The sequence below is a fragment of the Gymnoscopelus microlampas genome, assembly GCF_963454915.1.
Source record: "Gymnoscopelus microlampas genome assembly, chromosome: 19".
Classification (NCBI taxonomy): domain Eukaryota; kingdom Metazoa; phylum Chordata; class Actinopteri; order Myctophiformes; family Myctophidae; genus Gymnoscopelus; species Gymnoscopelus microlampas.
Window position 1 is genome coordinate 8,867,935 of NC_139956.1, and position 15,269 is coordinate 8,883,203.

The following is a 15,269-nucleotide window of genomic DNA, read 5'->3' on the forward strand; positions in this document are numbered from 1 at the left end:
ACCAGGAGGCCGACTTATGTAAAACAATTGATTTAATATTACTCCTTCACGCAAATCGGTATGTGATCTCATCTGATCAAGACGTCTCTGTTTGCCTTTTCATATTACATCATGATTCATTGGCGAATTCCGAACATTGCTGGCTGGCCCACAATGACCTACCTGACCTGGCGGAGACCTGTGCTCCGAGGAGCACTTTTTTCTAGTTCCTTCTTTTATCTCCTCCCCTCTGGTCCCTCGTCTCCTCCACTCGTCTCCTCCCCTTGTCTCCTCGTCTCTCAGTGAGTGTTACATTCCTCAAGAGCTTCACTCTTTTGTTCACCCAGTCTTCTCCTCTAGACCTGGAACGAATGGATTTTATACATGATCAACAGCAAACAAACCAAATCAACCACACCAACACCAGGCTACTTTAACAACGGCCCAGATCACCAGCGCGGTTAAAAAACATCTAAAACTGTGTTTGCTGAGAAGTTTATAAATTGAAAAGTTAGTGTGAAAAGCAGCGGGGTGTGTGCATACATTCCTATAGCAGGACAAACACTACAAGAAGAGGAGGAAGGAGGATTATTCAAGGACGAATTTATAAGGACGCAATAAGAGTGAAAGTAATGTGGAGAAATACTCCTTTTCAAGGAGCTTTGTAAACTGGGAGATCTGGTAAGAATAACTGTTTAATCCTTCGTCTTTGCGTCATGATCAGCGTTGCCACGTCCGCTTATTATAAGCGACTTTGGGCTTCTTTTTCTGTAAATTGCGTATAGACGAATGCACAGACGTGTAGCGTTTTTTGGAAGCTTGTTTCTTTGCTTATTTAGGCCTTGCTTCCACATGTTTTAATAATTATTTAAACCAGTGGTTCTGAAATATGTATAAATAAAGAGCATTTGTGTTAGAATGTTTCAAAAAAAATATTCCTAAATCCACATTTTGTTGCAAGAGTTTTTTGATCTCAGATCTACAAGCTCACAACGCGTCGCATCGCGGTGTGAGCTTGTAGATCTGCTATTTTCAAATAACCGACGCATACATGTTTAAAGTTGCTTGTTTTCCTAGACTTTGGCTGCTTATTTCTCTCACACGATATGGCAACACTGTCAAGGAAACAAAGTAACTTATTTTCAAAGCAGAATCATATAAAATAAAGACTGCAAGGAAACAATGTACCTTTTGTTTAAAACACTGAAACTTTCATGTGTATATTTGTTTATTTAGTGAAATAACGGGCTACTTGTTGGTGTCTACGTTGCACGATGAGCTTTGCCTTGAAGCGTCCTTAAGGCACGTTTCAACAGTGGTGGAAAAAGTAAAGTAAAAGTATCGATACTGCAATGTAGGAATACTAGTTACGAGTAAAGGTCCGGAATTCAAAATGTACTTGAGTAAAAGTACAAAAGTATTGGCATCAAAATGTACTTAAAGTACCAAAAGTAGAAAGTACTCATTATGCAGAATATCCTGTTTCACACGTTTTTAAATGTATACAAATCTTTTGAAAATAGCAGATCTACAAGTTCACAATCTTTGTGAGCTTGAAGATCTGCTATTTTCAAATGGTCGAAAATAGGGCTGAAGGGCTGAAGTGGTTAATGTTTTGAAATAATCAAAATCTACAAGTAACTAACTAGTAACTACAGTTTTCAAATAATTGGAGTGGAGTAAAAATTATAATATTTGCCTTTGAAATGTAGTGGAGAAGAAGTAAAAGTATTGAAAATTGGAATACTCCAGTAAAGCAAAAAAATACCTCAAAATTGTACTTAAGTACAGTACTTGAGTAAATGTACTTAGTTTCTTTCCACCACTGATTGTTATGCTAAGCATAGCATGCCTTTACAGACACAATTCAAGGCTAAACAGTGCCTGGCAGCCATTGCAGGAACTTTCATCATCAAATCAAACTAGAACTAATCAATTGACTAAAGGTACAAAGGTATTGCCATCAAAATATAGCCTACTTACAGTATAGCAAAGGTACTATACATTTTACAATCCTTGGATTGTAATTAATAATGCATTAATGTGTTAGTCGCTTTAATGTTGTAATAAATAGAAGCCATTCAAAAGGCTACCACACTCACTATTCTATGCCACTGGTTCTCATAAAGTGGGGTCCAGGGGTCCTTAAGGGGGTTTCAGCGGGTCCCCAACTAAATTAGTTAAGTTTAACCACTTAAACCCTATACATTGGCTATTTGAAAATAGCAGAGAACTGCTATTCCCCCCCCCCCCCCCCCCCCCCAAAAAAAAACTAATGTCTGTGACCAAATACATATTAATTTGGTGTGCTTGACATGACACAGTTTGAGAACCACCAGTGGTCTATTCCAGTGGTTCTCAACATTTTGAAAATAGCCGATCTACAAGCTCACAATGCCTCACAACGCAAGGCGTTGTTTTTCTTTTTTCAACCATGTCCTCATTCAGGGCCCAGAATCAGCTTTATTGTCACATTTTTACAGGTGTTAAGAAGTCAAATACATTTTCCTGCAAGTTCCATCATTTATAGTTTTATCATAAGATAAGACCTTTATTGATCCTGCAAGGGAAATTCAGACGCCATAGGCAGCACAGTTAAGATACAGATTACAGGAGAAGAAAAAAGTACTGTAGATACAGCAGGGTTAGCCTTGGATCAAGATTATCATAGATGTATTTTATCGATTTTGACATTTGCAAATATCATAGATACAAAAGTAAAAGTCAGTCACTTGATAAAATACATCTATGATAGTCTTGATCCAAGGCTAAAGAAGGGCAAAGCGACATTCACATTCAACGCAACACCATCAATAATTGACACATTTACAACACTATACACCCTCAACAGTGTTTGCATAGTGCACTGCAGGACCAATGAAATGAATTGAAAAGAGAAGGCACAGTAAGCATGTCAGATAGTGTCCATAGTACGGAACTGTTGTTTTCAGAGCAATTAGTCTTCAGGAAAGGGAAGAAGAACAGAGATAGAAATAATAAGAGCAAGGAAAACAAGGATGGAAACAGGTCAAATATTTATATGTTCCTGATATGATATGAGTAGAGTGAAAAAACAAAACAAACACAAGGACAGCCATGTCACGGAGAAAAGCCTTGAGTCATGACTGTGCTTTTTTGCAGCAAGTTGTAAATACTCAAGTAAATTAAAGTAAAAATACGTATACTTGATAATCGAGTCAATTTACACCAGACAGGCTTAAAAAAAAAATTATGAATCATGTTAGAAACTATAAAATTGCAGAGCTTTTACTGTTAAACTGGTCTAAATGTGAATTGTACCACAGTGCTTCTCAACATGTGGTCAGGGGATATCCAGGGCTCCTTGGCTTGAGGGAATCACATGGGTTCCCCAGCAAAATAACTGATTGTTAGGAACCAAATGGACCCTTATGGGTCTGTAACTGTGTCCAAATGGACCCTTACAGGTCTGTAACTCTGAGAAATGGACCCTTACAGCAGGTCTGTAACTCTGAGAGTGTACAAATGGACCCTTACAGGTCTGTAACTCTGAGAAATGGACCATTACAGGTCTGTAATTCTGAGAAATGGACCCTTACAGGTCTGTAACTCTGAGAGCGTACCATTTGTACACTAAGAGTTATATAAATCAAATGGGTGTCCTTGGTGTAATCTAATGCATATCCAAGTGGGGGTCCATAGAATAAAATAAAAAGGTTGATAATCAATGTTATCCCCATCGTCCAGCAGGGCGCGCTGTCTCCTCTGAAGCAGACACAGGATGGAGGGAGAGAAAGAGAGGGAGAGGGAGCAGAGAGAGGAGAAGGAGAGCGACGAGGCAGAGGAGGAGTACGAGGAGGATCAAGATGAGGAGGAGGACCCGGAGGGGGCCGCTCTGGTGTGGCAGGAGGGCCAGCAGGACACGGACGAGCTGGGCCTTCCCATCATGCACTGGGAGGCGCTCAGCCTGCGCATCGCCGAGCTGGAGAAACAGGAGGAGGAGAAGAAGAAGAACGCCAAGGTCAGGGGTCACGGTGGCGTCGTTATGTGTGTCTGAAAGTAGAGAACGTTCAACCTCTGACATGGTTTGGATAGGAGACGTGAAAGATTAGTTTGATTTAATTAACCCATTAAGACCTGAGGCGAATCTTAAAAATGTTTTCTAAAACGTTTTTTTTTTCCAAAAATAGCAGATCTACAAGCTCATAGCGCGGCACTCGTTGTACTGAGCTGTTTGACAGCGTGGGGACCACAGGGTGACTGGGTCACATAAGCAGTGAGGTCACTGGTGACTGCTCAGTGTGTGACACTGTAGGATGAAACTGACCCAGTCCTGAGTCATGTAATACTTACATTACATTACTAAATATGTATAGAATTCTGCCAGAGTGTGTCTCTTCATGTGTGTCTCTTCATCAACGTCAATATTGTGTGTGTGTGTGTGTGTGTGTGTGTGTGTGTGTGTGTGTGTGTGTGTGTGTGTGTGTGTGTGTGTGTGTGTGTGTGTGTGTGTGTGTGTGTGTGTGTGTGTGTGTGTGTGTGTGTGTGTGTGTGGCTGTCTGTTGTTAAGCTCAGAGGACTTTTCTAGGGTCGGTTACAAATTGCAGACAGGTGCTCTTTTATGGCGGTTTTGAAGGAGGGTAATAGGAGTTACACTTTTTGTTGGAAGGGCTGACTTACAGATGAACCACTTTCAACCTGCTGTGTCTGTATTATTTTGGGTGTGTTGTTATTATAGGTGACAGCAGGCAAAGGGAGCACTGAGGGTATAAATAGAGACAAGGACAAACTAGACACAGGTGAACTCAATGACTCAACTCGGGGACAGGCTGGGGTTCGGCAGGACACCGTGGTGGACAAAGTACTCAACCCACAGTACTTGATTCAAAGTACTGAAGGTTGAGTAAGTTGATACTCCTGGTCAAATATTGAGCCAAGCACTCCAGTATTTTAACTCGAGTACAAATGACAGAGCTGCTTTCACTTGCAGTGAAAGCAGCTCTGTCATTTGTACTTGAGTTAAAGTACTGGAGTGCTTGGCGTTTACAAATACTTGAATATTCAAAAGTACAAAATAAATTGCTACCTACTTTGATGTCAATGAATTGCTGTATTAAAATGTAGACATTTCCCCAAAGAATGCAAAGGTTTTTACAGAAACCTTCAAGCTGCTCACAACATTTCACGCCACAACACTACAACACTGAGCTTGTAGATCTGCTATTTATGGTATTTTATATTAACGTTTGTTTATTTTGAAGATTTGTGTAACCATGGTAAAACATAGATATGAATTATGAGAGGAATGTTATGTCTCAGTCACAAGCAGTTCTTATAACAATACATATCTTATACACAGTATAGGCAGCAGGTCAATATCTGAGATCATCATGAGACCAAGGCTGAATGACACACTGTCTGTCATTAGATAAAGTCTAGTACAGGGGTCTTCAACAGGGGGTCCGGGACCCCTAGGGGGTCCTCAGAACTACTACAGGGGGTCCGCCAAATCTTTGTGTGATAGGATTTTTTTTTTTACATTAACCACTTGAACCCTAGAATTCCTTTTCTGAGGGGAACATTAGCCGAAAATAGCAGATCTACAAGCTCACAACGCCTCGCAGCGCGAGGCGTTGTGAGCTTGTAGATCTGCTATTTTTGGCAAAGAGGCTATAGGTGTAGAGGGAAAAAAGAGCAGACTAAGTAAAAACAACTTTAATCTGAAACACCATTTTATACAATATAGAGTAGGGAGTCCCTGCTTCATCTCTCTCTCAGCTAGGGGGTCCTAGCCTGAAAACGTTGAAGACCCCTGGTCTAGTACACATGATAATAACAGTACCAGTGGTGGACAGTAACAAAGTACATTTACTTGAGTCCATTTTGGAGTATCTGTGCTTTTGCTGAAGACTTTCACTCCACTACATTTCAAAGTATAATATTGTAGCACTGACTCCACTGCATTTCTAGTAATGTTTTTGTTACGTGTAAACATAGCTTTGAAGTCAGCTGTGGAATTTGCTTTTCTTTTCTAAAATGCGAGTGGCCACTTGCTGTGTTCCTCACAGGAGGAAACCATTCACACAGTACCCCACTGGTTCTCAACGTGGGGTTCAGGAACTCCCAAAGGGGTCCTCGAGGAGGTTCCAGGGGGTCCCCATCTAAATAGAGTGATGGATGAATGAGTCAATGGACTCAATGTCTGTAACTCTTGAGAGTGTGCAAATGGAGCCAAATGAACCCATAAGGTGCACTTTCAGAGTGGCTTAATGCGTATCAAACTGGGGTCCTTTTAACCCTGGAACGCATCTGTGTCATTTCTTGATTTGAGCTAAAAAGCATTATTTTACACTTTGGCTATTCAAAAATAGCAGATATACAAGCTCATAGCGCGGCACCGAGTGCCGCGCTATGAGCTTGTAGATCTGCTATTTTTGAAAAATCGTGAAAATGTGTGCAAATCTTTGAATATATATTATTTTAAAGCAAACATTTTTAACTCAAATCTTTGCTTCTGGGGGTCCCTGGAACAACATATTTTGAGATGGGGGTCGGCGGCCAAATACATATCATTTTGGGGGTCCTTGACATGAAAGTTTGAGAACCACTAATATAGAAACATACGTTTTTCAGAAAACTGTTGGGATTTAGAAGACATTTGTAGAATCGGCTTCAGGTCTTAAAATCAGGTTAAAATGAGAATGACTGCACTACCCACTCCTCAACTATCTGTATAAAGCTCACACAGCATTTGATGGTAACGGTGACAGATGCATAGCTGAATGGCATATGTACAGCTAGAGGTATGTAGGACATTCATCTACCTACACTGTAGCTGTAATCATCCTGTCACTCAAGTTAAACACAGCCTTTACTGTTAACTGTGAAAGGCTTTTTCGAACAGCTGGATTGATCTACCAGGGGGAGGGGGGAGGGGGGATACAACTTCTGAATTTAAAGTGCAATGACACTTTTTAGGTAGAGGTTTGGGTTGTGTAGTTACTTTGTCATTATGTAACTGGGTGGGTGGGGTTACATTAAAAGGACAATGGCTGTCCTTTTTTTGTTGATTTGATTGCATTTCAATGCCGATGATTTGCATTAGTTTCTATAGGCTTTGTGTTTGAGGGCATACTGGTTCGACAAGCAAGTCAATGTATTGTATTTGGTGGTTTCAGAGAATTACAGGTCATTTATGGTAGGGTTTATGGCATGGTCTCCTATATCAGATCATTTACTGTATACGGTAGGGTTTGTGAGGTCTCCTCTAGCCCATTAAGACCTGAGGCCGATTCTACGAATGCCTTCTAAATCAGTAGTTCTCACACTTTCTAACAAAATAGCAGATGTACAAGCTGTTTTTGAACGCAAAAATCTAAAATGACATGGATGCTTTCCTGGTTGTAATCGGCTAGCAGATCATTTTACGGTAGGGTTTGTGTGGGCTCCTCTATCGGGTCATTTACTGTAGGTCAGGGGTCTTCAACAGGGGGTCCGGGACCCCTAGGGGGTCCTCAGAGCTACTATAGGGGGTCCGCCAAATCTTTGTGTGATAGGATTTCGTTTTTTTTATATTAACCACTTGAACCCTAGAATTCATTCTCTGAGGGGAACATTAGCCGAAAATAGCCGATCTACAAGCTGCGAGGCGTTGAGAGCTTGTAGATCTGCTATTTTTGGCAAAGAGGCTATAGGTGTAGAGGGAAAAAATAGCAGACTAAGTAAAAAATCATCTGAAACACAATTTTATACAATATAGAGTAGGGGGTCCCTGCTTCATCTCTCTCTCAGCTAGGGGTCTTTGGCCTGAAAACGTTGAAGACCCCTGCTGTAGGGGCTCCTACAGACTTTTTCACCTTGAGACACAACATATTACCGCTAATTGTGTGACATGTTTTGAGCTTGAAGATCAGCTTTCACTACTCTTTTTTTTTTTGTCATAAAAAAAAAATAGACCACTGTGTTTTTTATTTTTTGAAAATCTTTTGAAATAATAATAAAACATAAATCTATGTTGTTGTGTGTGTTTTGATCGTATAGCAGCACAGCAGCAGCTGTCTGGAGCGAGGCAGGACGCCGGTCAGCTGGACGGAGGACAGAGACAGAGGACGCAGTCACAGCCTGAGGGAGGCCCGCTGGGAGGACTCTGAAGACGACTGCAACAGCAGAGTGACGGCACTCACCTCACGGTACACACACACACACACACACACACACACACACACACACACACACACACACACACTGCATGTTGTTCACCTCTCTACACTGTCAAAGATTATATCGTCTCTTGACGGGGTGGAAACCTCACATTATGTCCAAAACTGTTACTTTTCAGGATTCAAATAAAATAGTAGCGGCCAGGGTTGCCAGATCTGCTTATTATAATTTCCCCGCAAGATTTTATTTGAAAATAGCCGATCTACAAGCTCACAACGCGTCGCATCGCGACGCGTTGTGAGCTTGTAGATCTGCTATTTTCAAATAGCTGACGTATATGTTAAAGTGCTCATGTGGCCCATAGTTGCTGCTTTTGGGCTGGTTTTCCTAGACCTGGTTGCTTGTTTCTCTCACATAATCTGGCAACACTGGTAGCGGCCCTACAAGCTCGAAAAGCGTCGCTTCGTGCCGCGTTTCACGCCGCGTTTCAAGCTTGCAGATCTGCTACGTTTGATGCTTTTGTGTGACGCTGTAGTAGTATGATCAAGTAGGGCGCTAATTTACAAAAAAAAAACACAAACGGTTAGAATATGGAGATGAGACGTGTCTGCCCAACAACGGCGATATGTAAGGACTTAATTGAATTCACCATGTCTGCTTAAGCAGCAAAGATAGATATGCTTTGACCAATTTGATTTAGAGTTCGGCTAACTTGGAGGCCACAAAGACAAAACGGAAGGGATTGGGGGGTTACAGGATTAATTGTTGAAGAGCAACACAAACAGAGATAGAATGAAATAAGTGCAAGAAAATGTTAGATTTTTTGCTACACAGTGACATTATTTACAAGAATCGAAAGCAAAACCTCAGCTCCGTTGCTTGGCCCCTGCTGGAACTTGAGCACAAAAGAAAAGTACCTCTAAGTAATGGAAAGGCAACAGGGTAGTTCTAGGCGTGCCGACCTAGAACTATGCAGTGGAAATGCGACATTAGTACGGTTAAATTTAGACATGGGTTTGGTGTGGGTAAGGGTTGAAACCTTTTACTAAGATTATAGTTAATAGCGGGTTTGGTGTAGTTACGGTTACCAACGTTGCCCGTTGGTTGACACCGCCTTCAAAACAGGCTGCTTGTTAAAGCCTAATGCATAACTACACCAGAACAGACTAAATGTGTTGGGTTCGGCTGGCTACAGACTACAATATGATGTCATACAGGGGTTCGGGTGGGCGGGGTCAGAACTAATTTGGGGTTGTTGGGCGCCTCCGAGATGCTGTGACAACCCGGACTGGTTCGGCCACAGTGATTGGTCAGACGTTGTGCATTGTTTCCGCATTCAGCACAGCTTCAAGTTAATCCATTAACAACCCATTGAGACCTGGAACGCATCTGTGTCACTTTAGATTTCTTTGGCTATTCAAAAATAGCAGATATACAAGCTCATAGCGCGGCACCGAGTGCCGCGCTATGAGCTTGTAGATCTGCTATTTTTGAAAAATCGTGAATTTTTTTTTTTTACATTATTTTCAAAAAACTCTTAGGATTTAGATATTTTTTTTTGAATCGGCCTCAGGTCTTAATGGGTTAAACCGGGAAAGCACCTGTGACATTTTAGATTTGAGCGTTGGCTATTCAAAAGTCTGCTATTTTTGAACATTTTCGAAAAATCTTGAAAGTGTTTTAAAAAATGTTGAATAATTTTGAATTAAGAAAAAGTTTGAGAATTACTGATTTAGAAGGCATTGTAGGCCTCAGGTCTCAACGGGTTCATTCTGTCAGCAGAGTGAAAAGCAGCGTTAGTTTGGAAGAGACATGAGCCAATAACTGGGACAAGCCTGTATGTTGGTTCAAAACCAGGGTGTGTGTGCTCAGATGTGCTCGTGTGTGTAACCTGCACATGTTTGTTATGTTCTTGTGTGTGTAACCTGCATGTGTTTGTTATGTTCATGTGTGTGTAACCTGCGTGTGTTTGTTGTGTTCAGTCTGCAGACTCACATGAACCTGCAGCTGTGCTTCATCAACAACAGTGAGAGTGAGGAGGACGAGGAAGACGAAGACAACAACAAAAAGGTTACACTCTCGTGCACACACACACACACACACACACACACACACACACACACACACACACACACACACACACACACACACTTTTAATTGTAACAGTATTTCTACGTCTTACTGAAGTAAAAAAACAAACGTCTGAGTACTTGTTCTACCACTAATGATAGGTGTGATGGTGATGTAATATGAACAGGGATCAGATGAGTATGATCAACAGCATGAGGTCACTTGTTATCACTATAAAAAAACATAATTATTGTTTTGATTACATATCATCACTGTCGGTCAGAAAACTTGTATCTACACATTTCAACTTTTTATGTTTTTCTTCTTTTCATAAATTACCGCTGTGCTTCGTTGTTATTATGCAGCATATTTTAAGTGTTTTCAATATTTAAAGTATTTTAAGGATTGTAAAGGGTAGGCAAATAATAAGCCAGCAGCATTGTGCTTCAGCCTATTCCTTTTTTCGGTCATTTAATTACATTTTGTGTGTGAGTTGGTTGGATATGTGCATTTGTGATGATTTTCTTGTTGTAAGCCCATACAAGTGTGTTTTGATGTTTTGAGACCGAAAATAAACTATTCATTCATTCAAGTTGTACAAGAAATGTGGCAAAAAAAATAAAATTAAGAACGCTACCATATTTTTATATCTGATCTGTGATCAGAGAAATATCTCAGCAAACATTGTAAATAAGAAATATGTTTGATTAATCAAATCATATAGTGTTTAACACCCAAAATCTAAATCTGATTGACTGGGATAGGGATTTAAAGTTTTTACTTGGGCCCAGGTTATCAGCATTCATATTCACACACCGTTATGTGTGTGCCTTACCCTTATACTACTGACTTAATAGTTTTGTTGTCCAGCCTACCACAGGGATCAATAGCAGTCTATCTGTCGGTCCGTCATATACAATGTGTACAAGAATAAAGTAATAATAATAAGTGACAGCCTAATGGGAATTAACAGTAATGAGGCAACAACCCCGTTGATCTGAAATGACTTGAAGCATCATCGTTCCATGTGTTTATCCACAGAAGGCAGTGAAGAGAGGTACAGTGCAGGTTCCTCATCCACCCCAGACTGCTCCCGCTGTAGCAGAGAGAACCAAACCATCCAGGAGCTTCAAGAACGCTCTGAGGTCCCTACGAGACAAACTGAGGACTGACCACAAGCAGCAGGTGAGACGGACGGACAGGCAGGGGTGACATATCTGCCAGGATGAAAGTCTAATTGTCTCAGCTTAACTACTAGCTCAGACAGACAGACAGAACATCAACATTTATCAATGCTGTAACTGACAACAAATGGAGAGCTGTGTGTGTGTGTGTGTGTGTGTGTGTGTGTGTGTGTGTGTGTGTGTGTGTGTGTGTGTGTGTGTGTGTGTGTGTGTGTGTGTGTGTGTGTGTGTGTGTGTGGTGTGGCAGAATGGCTCAGAACCTCTGCCTGATGACCAAAAAGCCTAATATATTTTTGGAGAGTACTCTTACATTTGGTATTGTAGGCCCGCAATACCTTCTGTACTTATAATAGTCATCAAGTAAAACTTTAAATGTAGGCCCTTTACTTGAGTAAAACAGAGTATTTCTACATTGTGGTGTTGCTACTTTTAATTAAGTAAAACATCAGACTACTTCTTCCACCACTGGTCCCGTGTTGGCACACAGAGCGTGATGGATCTGTGTTGATGTGACTTCATTAAATTGGATGGATAAGAACACAGGTTGTTTCAGACTAATACAGTTAGAGTTGACTGGGACAGGCTGGTGCCACGCTACACCGAGCAGTGAGTCATCGGTACTTCCTGTTTGGGGACAGCAGGTTCACACACATTTTGTCTTGGTTAGAACCATGTTCTGTCTGCTGCTGCTGCTGTGTGTGTGTGTGTGTGTGTGTGTGTGTGTGTGTGTGTGTGTGTGTGTGTGTGTGTGTGTGTGTGTGTGTGTGTGTGTGTGTGTGTGTGTGTGTGTGTGTGTGTGTGTGTGTGTGTGTCTAATCTGATCTGTCCCCTGTTGCTACTCATACCTCTCTCTGTTAGCCACTTCAGCTGGACCCAATGAACCCAGTGTGGTGCCCCACCTCACTAGAGTTCTTATGATCATGAAACTTTACTTGACGATGAATCGTTTTTCCGATCTACATGCTCAAAACGCGTTAACAGCAGTGGTTAACAGCATTCAGCACTGTGTTTCAAGTTTCAGTTCAATTTTCCAATGTGTGGCCCTTCGCTCACTTTATTGAAGTCAGTAGGGCCCTCTCGGAAACAATGTTACAGACCCATAAGGGTCCTTTTGGTTCCATTTGTACACTCTGAGTTAGACCATTTGTCCCCAGACCCGACATTGAGAACCCACCTTGAGGCACTACACTGTCTATTATTGAAAAGGGCGTCTGCTAAATGCCTAAATGGTAAATGGTAAATTGTAAATGTAAATATCCTGTCCTTGTTCCACTCAGGTGCCGGTAGTTGGTGGTGACAGTGCGGTGACCAGGAGGACATTGGAGCGTGGTGACTTGGTGACATTCAGTATAAAGGAGCTAAATGCTCTGTGTGGCTCTCTCAGCCAGGCTATACAAGGTACACACACACACACACACACACACACACACACACACACACACACACACACACACACACACACACACACACACACACACACACACACACACACACACACACACACACACACACACACACACACACACACACATACCTTTGTGTACTATGGAATAGAAAAGTGACATGAGTGTGTGTGTGTGTGTGTGTGTGTGTTCCTTACAGAGCTCAGTACAGAGTTGGTGGGGCGTCTACAGACCAGGGATCAGTTGAGAACAGAACAGGACGCCATGCTGGTGGAGGTCCAGGACCTGACATCACTTTGACCAACGTCACCACGGAAACGACAACAACACCAACCCCGCCCCCACCAACGATGATGACACGTCTGGGACATGTGATGTGACATCACTCTTTGACTGATGACGTCACCGCACCAACGAGAACCCTGTGCCACCGACGCACGTCTGAGGGATTCATCATCCTTGTTCAGTGATGTCATTCAAACAAGCAGGATGCCTTTAAGTCGCAGTGAGACGTCACTCTTGAACTGTGATTGTCATCCCAAAAAAAGCAGGACGCCTTTTGGGTTACAATGTGACGCCATCGTAACAAGGTCCCCTGTCTGTGCCGCGGCGGCGCATTTGGCTTTGTGCCGCGTCAACGACACAATCGCGTACACTGATGACATCGCAGTCCCACCCCGGCGAAGAAGACGGGAACGGTCGGGGACATGGAATCACGTGACAAAGCGGTATATAGACACTCCATCAACACTCCTCACTCCTCCATAAGACAATGATCCTATTGCACATGTTTGATTTTAGTCCTCGTCATTGTCCTTTTTCAAATGTACCTTTTTTCTAATGTATTAGCGGCATCTGTTAAAGGCAGTGTTAAGTGATATTGTTTTGTTAAAATAAGTGGTGATGGTAACCATTGCTATAGAGTGTTTATTCAGTAACAGGGATCTAACTCCCTGTTTCTCCAGCTCTTGAATGAACACAAAATACATTTTCAGGTCGGGATACCAATTTCATCAAATCAGGAGAGAGAACTCATACAGGATAAACAAGTGAAATTGGGAGTGATGACTCAAATTAATGAGCAGACAAAATTGAAAATAGGACACTGATGAATGGGTTCTCCTGATTGGTATCCCGCTTGAAAATGTATTTTCTGTTCAGAGATGGAGAGACAGGGAGATCCCTGTTACTTAAAAAACACTCTAGAGATAGCAATACGTTTTATCAAAAACATATTGTTTTAACCACAAAAATATAACTTACACTACCTTTTTAAGGTCCTTTTTATTCATTTCTTTCGTCCAATTAATTCACCCGGAAATATATTTTTCGGAACTGTCGTTTGTGTCATGAATACACACACACAGAACTCACATTTCTCGTGGTGGTAAAGCGATGACACTTTTATCCGGAACAAGGTCTTTTTTTTCCACAAATAAAAGCATCAACCTGTATAAATGAGGCATCAACTACATGTATAGTTTTGATGTGAAATACCGGCCATTTTGGAATCGTTTATTCACCACGCCCTCGGTGTGTGACTTAAATTGTGACTGGGGTAAAACTGGCTTATTATTATGATGTTGTCGCTGTAGGGCAGAAACCTTGCATCTTTACATTTCAACTGTGTACATATTTTCTTAAATTAATGCCCTACTTCATCATACAAGTGTCGTGCAAAAGTAGTGAAATAAGCAGATCTACAAAGTCACAACGCATCCAATTGTGAGCTTGTAAATCGGCTATTTTCACTATTTTAAAATGTTTTTAAAATAATAAAAAAGGAAGGGTTTTGGACCCAACGGCAGCGACATAAAGGGATTGTAACCATGCTGCTAACAGCCGCCATTTGGACAATCTTAACTCTATAATGTTAGTGTCCATTTTGATTTCAAATGTAATGAAAGTATTTCCTGTTGTGTTGTTTGTACATACACTACATGTCTCTGTGTGTAGGATGTAAGCTTGTAAGTTAGATTCTAGTTTTTTTTATATAAAGGACGATAGTGTCCTGTTCCGTACAGTCTCGGTACATGATGTGATGATATTAATTCCCTGAATATGATCAATTATGATAAATATGTGGTCGTGTTAACAATTAAGTGTTTTCTGAGCTCTCCTGAGGTCAGTCTACTCTAGGATACCAATCTTTTTTCAACCCCCACAAACGATCTTAAAACCACGATAAGTCCGATAATCTTTTAGAAATGTAGCAAAAACAGCTGATCAAGCTTGCGTATCATAAATATGTTGATATGAATATATTATATGCTTGCATCAAAACGCGTTGTGAGCTTGTAAATCAGCAATTTTTGCTATTTATTTTTTATTGAAATGATTTGAAAACATTTTTACAATTACGAATATTTATTTTTTGCCCCCACTATGATAACAGTATGAAAGTGGTTAAACTCTTTATGGAATATAAGTTTGAACTGTTTCTGTTCAGCCACATGTAATAACAGAAATCTGGAGGACTTGTGTCTTGTTTTCT

At 41.1% G+C, this 15,269-nt stretch overlaps 1 protein-coding gene across 3 annotated transcripts; it reads left to right on the forward strand.

Moving 5' to 3' along the window:
* Positions 1-303: 303 nt before the first annotated feature.
* Positions 304-15,269, forward strand: LOC311035522 (schwannomin-interacting protein 1-like). 3 transcript variants are annotated; one of them, XM_084043792.1, is made up of 7 exons: positions 304-660; positions 3,706-3,979; positions 7,999-8,147; positions 10,101-10,188; positions 11,230-11,373; positions 12,650-12,770; positions 12,975-15,269. In XM_084043792.1, the coding sequence occupies exons 2-7, from the start codon at positions 3,740-3,742 to the stop codon at positions 13,073-13,075; spliced, it is 843 nt and encodes a 280-aa protein (XP_083899918.1). In that variant the 5' UTR covers positions 304-660; positions 3,706-3,739; the 3' UTR covers positions 13,076-15,269. The 3 variants fall into 3 exon arrangements, with proteins under 3 accessions (XP_083899918.1, XP_083899920.1, XP_083899919.1); XM_084043794.1 differs by having other exon boundaries at positions 11,233-11,373; XM_084043793.1 differs by having other exon boundaries at positions 3,709-3,979.

Excerpts from the sequence above, each read along its gene's own strand:
- LOC311035522 (XM_084043792.1), top strand. The coding sequence starts at position 3,740 with ATGGAGGGAGAGAAAGAGAGGGAGAGGGAGCAGAGAGAGGAGAAGGAG. Across the intron at positions 10,189-11,229 it reads ACGAAGACAACAACAAAAAG|AAGGCAGTGAAGAGAGGTAC; the intron begins GTTACACTCTCG and ends GTTTATCCACAG. Across the intron at positions 12,771-12,974 it reads TCTCAGCCAGGCTATACAAG|AGCTCAGTACAGAGTTGGTG; the intron begins GTACACACACAC and ends TGTTCCTTACAG.